Raw genomic sequence first — 13,302 nt, 5'->3', positions numbered from 1 at the left:
GATAGTTTGTGGGGTGTTTTGGTCATTTGTTCCCATCATGCAAATCATCCTCGTTTTAACGCTCTATCATTCTCTTCTTTAAATTATATCATTAAGCTTTATAACTTCTTCATTGGGTCCTCTGATCAAAGTTTCATTACATATTTGTGACTTTCTAACTCAATGAATCATTGATTCTCACATCCATTTTCTTGTAACCCCCTTTCATTAAACATTCTTGACACTCATAAAACTTCATTTATCTTCTTGATATTTATCTACAAACATCCTCACTATTAATACTCACCATAAAACCTCTTTAGAATTCCCTTAATGGCACAATCCTTACCATGTATCTGACAACTCTGGGACTGTACACTCTTTTTGGGATTTTTCTTTGTGTCCTTTTGGAGGCTTTCCTCTAAATCCTTGGAACTTTTATCCTCCAAAGAACTCCAAACATCAATTCAAATTAAGGAGGATTAATCTTACAGACCTACATTGGGCCTCTCCTTGCTTTCTCGGGCTAGTCCTTGATCAATTTGGCATGAAGCATTTGAGATCTTGTGCAGCCAAGTTTCAAAGGTGAAGGATTCAAGGGTAATGAGGATCAAGATTTATCATCCTAAAGAGTTTGAAAACAAAGAATTTGAAGGTTTTTTCAATAGAAATTGAATAGTTCATGAATTTTCAGTGCCCAAAACATCTTAATAAAATGGAGTCATTAAGAGAAAAATAAAAAAAAATCCCTTCAAGAGATGGTTATATCTTTGATGCATACCAAAATAGTAGCAACAAATATGTGGGCAGAAGTGATTTATACAACGTGCTTCAGGTTTATTTGAGACCTCATACACGAGTAGGTGTGCCTACCACATAATTTAAGCAATAGGAAAATGATGAACTCTGCAAATATTAAAGTTACGGGATGAAGTGGAGATGATGAGAGAGGTCAAGAGTTTAATATTGAAGAAATAGAACTAAGTGGTAAAAAAACATAATTGAGATTAAAGACACTCAAAAGACTAAGGTTAGCACGGGTGTCATTAAGACAACTGTTGAATCACCCCATAGTGTACTAAGTCAACACCATAAAAAATAGTAAAAAAGAAAATTAAGACCCAAATAAACAAGAATCACCCTCTAAATTTAGTTATAAGTGATCCTCTAAGTGATAGAATGGAAAGAGGAGAGACAACAAATTTAGGGAGCTCTTTGACTAACCTCACTATTAGAAAAAAGATTAATAGTTAAAAACAATTGTCGCAAATTTTAATTTGCAACAATTAAAACTCACGAAAAACAATTGTGTGACAAATTTGTGTTACAATTTCTTGCTTTTGACTGTTATGTGGGTAATATTTGCAAAACAAATGTTACAAGTAACTTTATATGACTATTTAAAGTAGTAGCTTATATAATCAAAATGTCCAAAATATTTCTATTCCGTGTCTTTTTACTAGTTTATCACAAAATTGTCACAAAATTTTTTTGTGACTAATTTAAGTTGTGTCACAAATAACGAAAATATTTTCAATATTTTAAATTATTACATATATTATTATGGTATAATTTCCGTAACTTTTTAAAGTCATGACATAAGTAACCAAAATAACCACAATATTTTTATATGATGGTTCATAGCTATTTAACATAACAATAAAATAACAAAATCATCTTTAATACCTTTTTTATTGTAATTGAATATTTTTTGTGAAACTCTCGACTATTTAGGATTACATTATAAATAATTTTATTCAATTTTTATTCTACTTAATTAATATGTATTAATTAATTTGTTTCCGATATTAATATATTGAATATTTAACTATTTATAGTTATTATATCAATCATATATTTAAATATATTGTTAACTTTAAAATTTTATGTGTTATATTTAAAAAAATGATTGAGTTTAAAAAATGAATAGTAAAATAATTGATGGAAAATATACGTATACGTAATTCAAGAAGTTATGATACTAAAAAATATATGTTAAATAAATTTAACAATTTTTCATATTAAATAGATAACATCAAATTTTTATTAAAAATTCGTGATAGTATATTAATTAAATATGTATATATTATTAATAAATAAATTTATAACCAATAATATTTATATAGTTAAAATATAAAATTAAACTAAAAATAATACTTTAAATACTTTAAGTAGATACCTAAAGGTCACTGGTTAATGGGGCTAGAAATCAAACAATATTTAGATAGAATCTCCTTGAATTATATCAAGTATCACTACCAAAAAAACTGTTTTCTATTACGGCCGGAAAATCGTAACAAAAAGCCATATTTCGTGCAATTTGCGTATTTGCTACGCCTTTGTTACGACTTTTTTCCGTAATGTGTACTCGCGTAACGAATGTTTTTTGCCACGCCACTTTTCGTAACTATTACGATCGGTCAACGCTCCCTGAAGTATGGTATTTGTTACGATGTTTGTTACGAATTTTCTCTCGTAACGAAAGGTAGATCCTTCCGCGCGTGTGGCAGGACTTTTAGTTACGGTATTTGTTACGGAAGTTCCTCGCGTTACAAGTGTTTTCCATTGACCGGTTGTCAGAACTTGGTTTTTGTTACGACTATTTGTAACGGCATTGAACCCCGTAAAAAAAATATTACCTACTTATAGTCACGAAACCGTCTGTAACAACAAATATCCAAAGACCACTTTTTGTAACGATTTTCTGGCCTTTTGTTACGGAAAAATAGCGTATTGTGAAAAACAGGGGGTACGCTGCAATTGAAATTGTTCGTAACAAATGGACCTGCTGTGATGCGTATGATACGAAAATAAATTACGAATACAAAGATTGCTATAAACATCATCATCATTACGCCCCGCGCAAACATTAATTCATATTAAAATCTGAATTCCATACCTACCAACAAAGTAAAGCAACCCATAGAACAAGCCTACTAGTATCTACACATCAACAACCTGTTCCGCAAAACGTGCTTAACAGTTCAAACACAAGTAAACAACGCAATAAGCAAATACGGTTATCCATCAATCCCATTAGGCACATTTTTCACCATACGAATTCAAACCACAAAGGTCTACGCATCAATTCCAGACATAGTTCAACAAAAACTCAAGACAATCCATCCAAAGACAGGTTCGACATTCAATCCATATGACAAACGGGGCAATTAACATGGGTGTATCGGTACCAACATTTCAAGCCCGGCGCATGAGCTGCAATTGCCAACACAAAGATTACTTTAAGTCATACTTCTTATAAATTTCGGAAGGCAATACAAGAAAGGTATTAAAGTAGATCCTTACGTCCTTGTAGCTCCACTCAATAGGATCTTCGCCGACGACATCGCGAAGGGTAGTCGCCCCAGAAATGGTCGGCAAAATAAGGGGTGTGTCCGGGACTGACGCGGATGTCACGAAGACCTTGACCAAGGAAAGTGTGTCACCTACAGCATTCACAAGAGCAATTTTTGATTACATTCAAGCATATATATCAACAGACGTTCGAACTGTATATATAACATGTCATAACACAGACATTATAAGTGTAATACTGTGGAACTAGAACAAGAGGAGTACGTACATTCAGACATGTCGTACAGTACATGGTATTACATTCATGAGTTAGGTAGCGAAGCACATTATACCCTAATTTCCTATGTAATTGCAGCTTGATCTTTAAACCAAACATCCTTCAATAAACATGGGTCGTCATAATAGCAGTTATTTTACCACCCCTACATTAACAGTCTACATCGCTTTGGAAATCCACGGATCGTATCATTGTATACTTCTACACTTAGTGAATCCATGCTAATACGCAATATGAGGCCTGAACAGTCACGAAAACCTACGATATCTCGCTGAGGCATATTAAAAGTTTAATTAAACATCCTTAAAGATACCGGACCAACCTGGCCCAGGGGGGCAGAGCAGAAGTCCCTCTGCAACAACTTTTTTCTCACCGGTGGGGGATAATAGAAGCACATGTGTGCCGACCTACAACAGACAGGGCATATGAGTTGGATAAGGTAGTACGCAGTCAAGAGTAGCCTAAATTAGACACTGCACTGATTTCTAAGAAACTCCAGGGCGTCACGGAATCATACCGTCATGCTTGGCTCGGACACAGGCCTGGGAATCTCAGGGACTGAATCAATACGAGATGTGCCCTATCATATAACATGCCGAGGATGGTAAATTCCTTCGCCATCCAAATCTCATGGGATACTCATACCAAACAGGTCAGGGATTATGAATACTTACTGCCTGGCCAGTAACCGCTCCGGAGTTTCTGTGCATGAATGCATACACATCAGCCTTGATGGTTTTGAACTCATCCATCATTGCCTTCAGCTCCTCCATTCCATTCTGTAGTTGTTCCCACCCATGCTGGAATGCTACACTGTCTGTTAAACCAGTTGACTCGCTGCGGGGATGAACTGAACTTGCCGCACTGTCGACCTTTGACCGCTTCTTAATCTTTCCCCCAAGGGCCCGTCGGTACAGAGTCTCCCGAACAGAGGGAGTCCGCCCTTCAGGGGGAACCTTGTTTAGCTCATTCTGTAAATAAGTCTACAGGAAAGATTTAAGTGAGGCCGAACTTGCTCTTGTTGTTAGAGATGTAAATACTGACTGAATTGTAACTAAGTTGGGAACGAATTTATTCTACCAATATCTCCTCGGTTTCTTGGTCATCCTTTCCCTTGCCTTGTGTGCGACTGGAAATCCAAATCTCCAGATTGTCGGGGTCCTTCCCCTTTGCCTTGATCTGCAGCAATACAAGGCCTTCTGTCATCGAAAACATAATGAAATACAGGAGAGGAAAATATGGGGATGGAGCATGACATGACTAATTACTTAATTGTAATAAAAGGTACCTCCTCTGCCAGAGTCGTGAATGACTTCCGCCCAGTACGATGTGGAAAGCTTCTTTTCGCTACGTTCGACGCATTTTTCTTGGATTGAAGCTACGTCAATCAAAGTTATTTAGTTCTCAGTCCATGCCCGTGCAGATTTAACGTATATTAATTTGGCATGTCCCTATGCGTACCTTCACCTTCTCGTCGCGCCAATACTCAACCAACTTCGGCCACTGATCGGGCACAATCCTGCTTGAGGGAACCTTCTTCAGTGCTTCTTCATCGTCCTCGATCGGATTGAAGTAAGTTGATTTGATGCTGTATTTCCAGTGCCTCCAAACTTCCCTTAGGTCAGCCAAGACCACTTTCTCCGCTGAGTCTGGTAATCCGCTGTTACTCTGGAATGCCGTTTCACACGGTTTCCACCAGGTCCGGAGAAGATGGTAGGGCCATATATAAGAATCTATATGAAATAAAAGAACTTTCAATTTAATGAAGTTTGCATCACCTGAACCTCCATCCATGCACCCTGTCTCTTCGTCTCCGGTATCTCAGCGAACGTGGGGTAATGTAGAGGAAGTCGAGCTCCGTTGCGTGCAATGACCCCAATGGCTGTCTTGTACTCGTTTACGTCGGGTCCGACGATGCTTTTACCATCCGGCGATGTGAATACAAGCATCCTGTGATCTTTTCCCCATCCACGCGGCATTCGTGCCGCCCCTCTCCCCTGCTTTTTCTTTGACGAACCAGCTGACACAAACAGGAGATTACATGTTCTAATAAGGATATTACATGCAAAATATGAAGTCACTAAATGTAATCGGTAATCTTTGAAGGCTAATTTCCAAACCGTCGTGCGATGTCATCTCGTCCAATGGTGCCATATTGCCCGCCTCTGTTCCTGTCATCAGAGTGGGGTCGGAGCCTGGCCCTTCATCCAAGAGTGGCATATCACTCTCTGCAGTCTCCATGTCCTGCGTCGGCGGAAGTGTCTCGTCATCTGCTTGTGTGGGGGGGATTGTATCATCGTCATCCTGTGTCAGTGCCGTCGGATCAAAAAGTGATGGAACATCCCTATCATCATGTTCCTGTTGGGGTTAACAGTGTCAGCCTATTGTAGTGTTATACTGAGAGTTCAAATAAGGACATGCTTTCGGCAAAGGAACCACATTACCTCCAAAGGGCCCTCTGAATCCTGAAGCACTGCCCTTCGAGTGGAAGATGTTGGCTTCATGCTTTGACCACGAGCATCGCGCTCTTTCTCCCACTCTGATGTGATGGACAGGAGTCGCTGGAGCAGTGGCGAGACCCGAGATCCCTTCCGTTTTGTCACTTTCTTTGTGGGATTGCGGATGGGCGATGGATTCCTGCTTGCGGGATGAGTTGCCTCTAGGGGGCTGTTATGTGCGGATGCCCAGGTAAAACGTCTTGCGGGAGAGACTGCCGGATCCTGTGACCCTCCAACGGCAGCACGTTGAGATTTGCCCATAACCTGCAAGACACCAGTGTTAGTTGGCAGTATGAAAACGTATATTAGGAGAAAATCAAAACACACTTATCACAACAAAGCTTATGAAGTGACATATTACGAGAAATTCACATAATAGTTACTGCAATTAATCAGGGTAAATTGCTTCAGCATACGCAAACGGGGGTAAAGAGCTTATCCGCGTTGACATATTCGGAAAAAATCATAACATCCTGCGCGCGCATAATGGATGCAAAGTGCTTCAGCAAATCAAGCGAAAACAGGGCCTATGAACGATGGCATGCATGTCCGAAAGTGGTTACCTATTACGTACTTCAATCACCGACCCCCACTCCCCACATAGATGACCATCTGTTGAGATGTGTAATTTATTCTGAACTGCGAACTCAAAAAGGTTGCGTGGTTGCCAAACCATAAAAAATGGGCCAATTAGGCTATATTCGCATACTACCAAAAATGCCCGCTTATTTGATTCTGCGCTAAGCACCATCATCTTCGGAGGATTCCTCCGAATCCGAAGGCGAAGTATCGGCATGGTCCATCTGCCCTGCATCTTCTACTACTTGCCCCTCAATACCTTCCCTTAGCCAGTAATCGGCTGCTCCTCTAACATTGCCTCCGTCATCTAAAGGTAACCCTGTGCTGAATCTATGATCGATCGTACTATACACGTCATACGTGTCTCGCCGTGACACCGGAACGACAACGCTCCAACCTTCATCAACCGGGTCTGCAATGTACCACACCTGAGAGGCTTGGGTCGCTAAGATGAAAGGCTCATCCGTGGGCAAGTTCTTGGGGTACATCAAATACTTAAAGTTCACACATTTATATTTGAACTCATCCTCTTTAACGCCCCTCTCCAGATCCACCCAGTCACATTTTAAAAGGAGATACTTCTGTTGATTGCTATAGTACACTTCCACAATGTCCGTAAGAATCCCGTAATATGCCACGGAACCTTCTCGTGGGTTATGGTCCCTAGCTGAGGCATAACTCACTGTATCTGCCGTAACCATAACACCTGCACACTGTGTCCTCTTCCTTGCATCCCGGTCTTGAACACGATAGCGTATTCCTGACACAATGCACGAAGAGTACCGTGTTGCATTGCATAATGGTCCACCCGCCAATGCACGGATCTCCGCTGAGATTGGGCACTCATCATTATTCGTCGGATCATCTACCTACATTTGATGTAAAGTAGTTCATGAACACTCGTGATTTCAATGTTTTTTGGGAGTGTAGTCAAGATACCACGTACGGACGATGTAGGCAGTACTCACATATGATTGAAACCAAGACGCAAATTGTTCGTTGTGCTGCTGGTGCACCTCACGTGGGGGTGCGCGAGTTCGACATGACCTAATAGTATCAAGGTGAATCCTACAGTGCAAAAATAAAAGTCGAAGATATTCAACACAGGTCGGATACGCATACAAGTATTGTTAAATTGATGTGAAAAAACCTTCGCAACAGACTGATTTCATCTATATTTCCTAGGATGTAGCAATGAATTTGGTGCATCGTATTGTAATCAAGATTGAACCTAGAACCAAACAATCCTTTCCCGTGTTGTGTCTCGTCCTCCTCCCCTCGAGCAGCCCGGTTCTCTTTGGTCTCTATGTCTCCGAGATATCTTGAGCAGAAAGTCACGCATTCTTCCATGAGGTATCCACGTGCAATCGAACCCTCAGGTTGTGCCCTGTTCCGTACGTACCTCTTCAGAGTACCCAAGTACCGCTCAATGGGATACATCCACCGGTACTGCACCGGACCGGCCACCATAGCCTCCTCAGCCAAATGGATAGGCAGATGCTCCATTACATCAAAGAATGAAGGTGGGAATAGCTTTTCAAGATGGCATAGCGTCAAAGAAATTCTTTCTTGGATTCGCTCCAGTTCACGAACTGTGTTATGAGCTGAGCACATCGAATTGAAGAAGTTACAAAGTTCAATCAACACGAGCACAACATTTTTGGGAAGACACCTACAGGAAGTGTTGAATCAGCACCTTCAGTTATATTTAGAGGAGGCATATATCATGTTAATTAAAATAATTGCGTTTCAAGGGTATACCGTCGGGCAGCAATAGGTAGAATTCGTTGCATAAGAACATGGCAATCGTGGCTCTTAAGTCCCCATATTAGTTGTTGTTCTACCTTCACACGACGCGATAAGTTTGAACTGAACCCATGAGGTGGTCGGAGGTCCTTCAACACAGATAGGAATATCCGTTTTTCGGGGTTACTCATGGTGTACGTAGCTGCCGGCAAATATATAGCGCCCCTAGGACCCGATACCGGGTGTAAAGAACTACGTATTTGCATCAACTGTAAGTCTTTCCTCGTGTTCAGATTGTCCTTTGTTTTCCCCTTAGTTCCCAACAATGTATACAGTACATTCTCACACACATTCTTTTCAATGTGCATCAAGTCGAGGTTGTGACGTACCTCATTCTTAGACCAATAAGGGAGCTGAAAGAATATGCTCTTTTTTTTCCACACCTGTTGCTGCCCGTTCACCCCCCGGCGACGCTTGCGAGACCCCTGTGCAATGCGTTTCTCAATCAAGTCAACCGTACGATACTCAGTAGGCATATCCTGAAGCTGCTGCAGAAGTTCAGCGCCGGTCAAGCGAGAAGGCTTTCCGTCAAAGCTCATCGAACCGTCAAATGCATGTTTATCAAAGCGCATTCTATGCCCAGCCGGCAGGAACCGTCGATGCCCGCAATAGCTATACTTATGTCCATTTTTCAGGTATCTGGAATGAGTTTTTAAACCACAAACAGGGCATGCATTCGCCCCACGAGTCGGCCACCCTGACAACATACCGTAACCGGGAAAATCACTAATAGTCCACAGCAATGCAGCTCGCATCTGGAAATCCTCCTTAGTACTCGCATCGTACGTCCGAACACCATCATACCAAAGCTCCTTAAGCTCATCGATCAAAGGTTGAAGGAAGACATCAATCCGATCCCCCGGGCCATGCGGGCCGTCTATAATCGTAGAGAGGATGAACGATGGTTGCTTCATGCACAGCCACGGAGGTAGGTTATATATCACAAGTACGACGGGCCAAATACTATAACTCACACTCATATTCCCAAAAGGGTTGAAACCGTCAGTGGCCAGACCGAGGCGTACGTTGCGAATCTCCTCAGAGAACGTCGGGTACCGATGATCGAAACTCTTCCACGCAGGACTATCTGCTGGATGACGCATCTTGCCATCGTCTACACGCCCTTCGGCATGCCATCTCATAGAAGATGCAGTTTTGGAAGATACGTACCATCGCTGCAATCGCGGAATTAATGGAAAGTACCTTAACTTCTTCACTGGAGATCTATCTTTACCCTGTGTAAATCGCTTTTCCCCACACACAACACAAACCTCACGGTCAACATCTTCCCCGGTAAACAACATGCAATTGTTGATGCACGCATGGATAGTCTTGCATGTGAACCCCAAGTCCTTGGTCAGCTTATTAGCCTCATAGAAGTTCTTCGGAAGGACAACATCGTCTGGAAGTGCATCCCGTAACAGCTCTAACAGCAAATCAATAGAATTATTAGACCAGTGGCACAAAACCTTCAAGTGCAAAAGCCGTGCGATAAACGAGAGTCTACTCATCTTCTTGCACCCTGGTATGAGCTCTTTCTCTACATCTTCTAACATCTTTCTATACCCCTTACTGCCATGATGTATATGTTCATTTTCGTCATCCCTATGAGGTTCATTTCCACTGGGCCCCGGATCGGTGTGCTCTGTATATGCACACTCTCGCAATAGAAGTTCTAGTTCCTCCTCCCAACGCATTGGCATATTGTCGTTTGCAACAGCAGGGTTCACCTCTCCTTCTCCGTGGCAAGTCCAAACCTTGTAGGTTTGGTCGAATCCATAACGAATACAATGGAGCAAGACATCTCTACGAGATTTTGTTAAGCGATTTCCGCAAGATGTACAGGGGCAATAGATGCAAGATTCAGAGCTACGATCTTTAAATGCGAAATCTAAGAAAGCCCTGACCCCGTCCAAATATTGAGCGGAGATATGGTTCGCATCGTCTATCCAACTCCTATCCATCTAGCAATATAATATACATGCGATTCCATCAACAAAACATGCAACCAAAAACATATAAGTACAACATAACCTTCACCGATATAATAGGAAACATGGATGCTCTTCATGACGCTAGCATTATAATTTATCACAACATTAAGGCACATGGACCAAAATCAGCAGCCCTCACCACTTAAAAATCTTCCATAGATGCAATGTAAATAGTATTATATGGATATATTTCCCGTCACAAATGCTGGGCCGTCACAAATAGACACATCAGCAGCAAGAGAGAGTGAGAAAGAAGTGAAAAAGTTTCTGAAATTGACAAGACATGGGGAGCATGGGGGGGACATCCGTGTGTATGCTGCAACCACTATATCTATCTATCTATCTATCTATATGGGACTGGAAGATGGAGATTGAGATGGAAGACGTGTACTATAAGAATTTTGAGATAGATATACATATATATATATAGAGGTACAGAAATGGCTCTCTACCCCAATTAGAGGGATACAAATAGGAATAGTACACAGCACCAAAGCCACAAGATTCACTGTATCTGTTTCCACCAAAACTGCATTTGCATCATCTTCTTCTCACATTACTACTCTCGCCCTCATCCTTTACTCTCTACTCTCTACTCCCTACTCTCAATGCAAAGTGTAAATAAGCCCTGGATTTTATCCTTAATTTATAGAAATGCTATAATGAATATATGTATGGGTGACTGTATGTGTATACGCATACTACAAATGCAGGATAACGAAATCTGATAGTAAATTACCTACGATCAGAAAACTGAACTGCAATTCAAGAAGCATGCAACTTGAGGTATTTCGCAATTCATAAATCTTGTTAAATGCTTCCCAACAGCCGAATTAAGTTTCCTGACGTAATGTATTACTTTGTATTCTGAACAAATTAGCAAGAGGATTGAGCTAATATGTTTTAATCTAACATTTAAGCTACCAGAACAAAGAAATACCTCATAAATTTAACATACAGTAAAGCATTGCACTTGGTGTTTAACTATAAATTAAAGATAAATATCAAAAAAATAAATTCAACCAAAAAAACTCTCCTTCTGGACAAAGGAATACAAATTCACCTCAAATGTAACACACGATAAAGCCCAAACAAATGGAGTTAAAATGTAAGACTATATCCATACCGAGAAAGAGGCGAAGAACTTTGGAGTAATACCAAATCTTTCGGGAGAAAACTTAAAAACCTTACCTAGATGCCGGAGTAGATCCCTCGTTTCCGTTGATTTCACAATGCTCGTCGTCCTGCAGGTTCAGAGGAAGGAAACTCGATCGAGTTTTCTACAAGGGAGAAATGAGATTATGCCCTAATTTGTCGAAGATACCTCGCGTAATACAAAATCTTTTTCGAGCTACCTTCAAAACCTTACCTGGGTGAGGTGCGCCGGAGTAGATCCCAGGGACGGATCGATTTCACCTCGCGCGTCGTCGTCGGCAGCTACAGGAAATCGGATCGCCGGCGACTGTGAGAAGCGAACGAGGGAAATGAACCAGATGCCCTAATTTGTCTAAGTGTGGGATGATATAGCGTTTTTGTCCATTTTGATCGTTTCTGGAATGAAAGCGTCAATCCAGTATTTTACTTTTTTTTTTTTTTTTTTTTTTAATTTAACTTTTCCAAAAATAAAAAATTAAATACCAGTAGTTACGAACACTTTACGTAACTAATGTTATTTTGACCAAATTCTACCATCTCATTATTTGTTACGATATTTTTTGCGTAACGACAGAACCTAAAACGTTGACCGGGTTTTTTTTTTTTCGTCACGGATTTTGTCGTAACTAATATATCTATTTGTTACGATTTTATTGTTACGGACTCTCAACCTGTGGTGAATAGCCCTTTTTTTGGTAGTGTATGCCTAGAACTTGGTGAAAAAGTTCTGTACGAAAAAGTCAAGATTTGTGATATACTGACACTAATTAGGTTGGTGATTTTGTTGCGATTGTTGATGCATTCGACATTGAACTGTTTGGAATCAACAGTACTTTAAATTAGAAACTGAACTATTTTTTATTAAATTATTAATATTTGTACCTTCTAAGTTTTTTAGTTGTGTGTTTGGGGGCTAGTCGATTGGGTTTTTAATAATGAAATTTTGAATTTTAATAATTACTTTATGTCATATAAATAATTATTGATATGATGATTTAAATGTTAAATTAAATTTTAATATAATATAAAAATAAAAAATATGTGTTTGATTCAATGTATTAAGGCGGGAGAGTTAGTGAATGCATACGGTGAAAAACACATGCTGCTAGTTCACAAATTTAATTGGACCATCAAACCAACTAAAATAAATCCACCAGTCTGATTATAAATCAACAATAAATAAATGAAAAAAAAAAAACTCAATGAATGTAATTATTCACATTAAAATAAATATATATCCAATGCAAATAAAAATTGTAGTGGAAGCAAAAGTTTCCGAAAGATTTGAAATAATTTCTAACCCTTTAAATTATTTTTGTCGTGGTACGGGGTGCGGAGTTGGCTTTTGAAGATATTGTGGTCACGTACCGGTTGATGAATTTCTTCGGCACTATGGTGTTCCGATTGTGGCACGATATCAGTGCGGTCATAAGGTGGATGAGACCATATCACATCTCTTTACTGAGACGCCGCCCAGTGAGTTTTGGAGCACTTTGCGGCATTGTTTGGATTATCATTGCCGGAGACATACTCCGCATATACTTGTGTCTTCGTAGAGGCTTTCATCGGCGTATTCTCGGAGTGTTAGAACGTATATTCCGTTGTTGATACTATAGTTCATTTGAATTGCTCTGAACGATGTGAAGCAAAGAGGGCTTCGTATTTCCTCCGAGAGGATCATCTGGCGGATTCATTCACA

The 13,302-nt window shown here is 40.2% G+C and overlaps 2 protein-coding genes across 2 annotated transcripts; both read right to left on the bottom strand.

Moving 5' to 3' along the window:
* Positions 1 to 2,843: 2,843 nt before the first annotated feature.
* On the bottom strand, positions 2,844 to 6,238 carry LOC127260538 (uncharacterized). Its single transcript, XM_051288293.1, has 11 exons — positions 6,016 to 6,238; positions 5,692 to 5,929; positions 5,350 to 5,591; positions 5,033 to 5,239; positions 4,860 to 4,949; positions 4,652 to 4,750; positions 4,246 to 4,542; positions 4,089 to 4,151; positions 3,894 to 3,978; positions 3,286 to 3,425; positions 2,844 to 3,195 (listed from the first exon to the last, which is right to left on the bottom strand). Exons 1-11 carry the CDS (start codon positions 6,073 to 6,075, stop codon positions 3,178 to 3,180), a joined length of 1,539 nt encoding a protein of 512 aa, XP_051144250.1. The 5' UTR covers positions 6,076 to 6,238; the 3' UTR covers positions 2,844 to 3,177.
* Positions 6,239 to 6,809: 571 nt separating this feature from the next.
* LOC127261231 (uncharacterized) lies at positions 6,810 to 12,191 on the bottom strand. Its single transcript, XM_051289481.1, has 6 exons — positions 11,818 to 12,191; positions 11,640 to 11,728; positions 8,410 to 10,418; positions 7,799 to 8,320; positions 7,617 to 7,716; positions 6,810 to 7,517 (listed from the first exon to the last, which is right to left on the bottom strand). The coding sequence occupies exons 3-6, from the start codon at positions 10,416 to 10,418 to the stop codon at positions 6,810 to 6,812; spliced, it is 3,339 nt and encodes a 1,112-aa protein (XP_051145438.1). The 5' UTR covers positions 11,640 to 11,728; positions 11,818 to 12,191.
* Positions 12,192 to 13,302: the final 1,111 nt, after the last annotated feature.

Source organism: Andrographis paniculata, unplaced genomic scaffold (genome assembly GCF_009805555.1).
Source record: "Andrographis paniculata isolate CXL003 unplaced genomic scaffold, ASM980555v1 Contig62END, whole genome shotgun sequence".
NCBI classification, from domain to species: Eukaryota; Viridiplantae; Streptophyta; class Magnoliopsida; order Lamiales; family Acanthaceae; genus Andrographis; species Andrographis paniculata.
The sequence above is the reverse complement of the archived record's forward strand: the minus strand, read 5'-3'. Positions and strand labels throughout refer to the sequence as shown.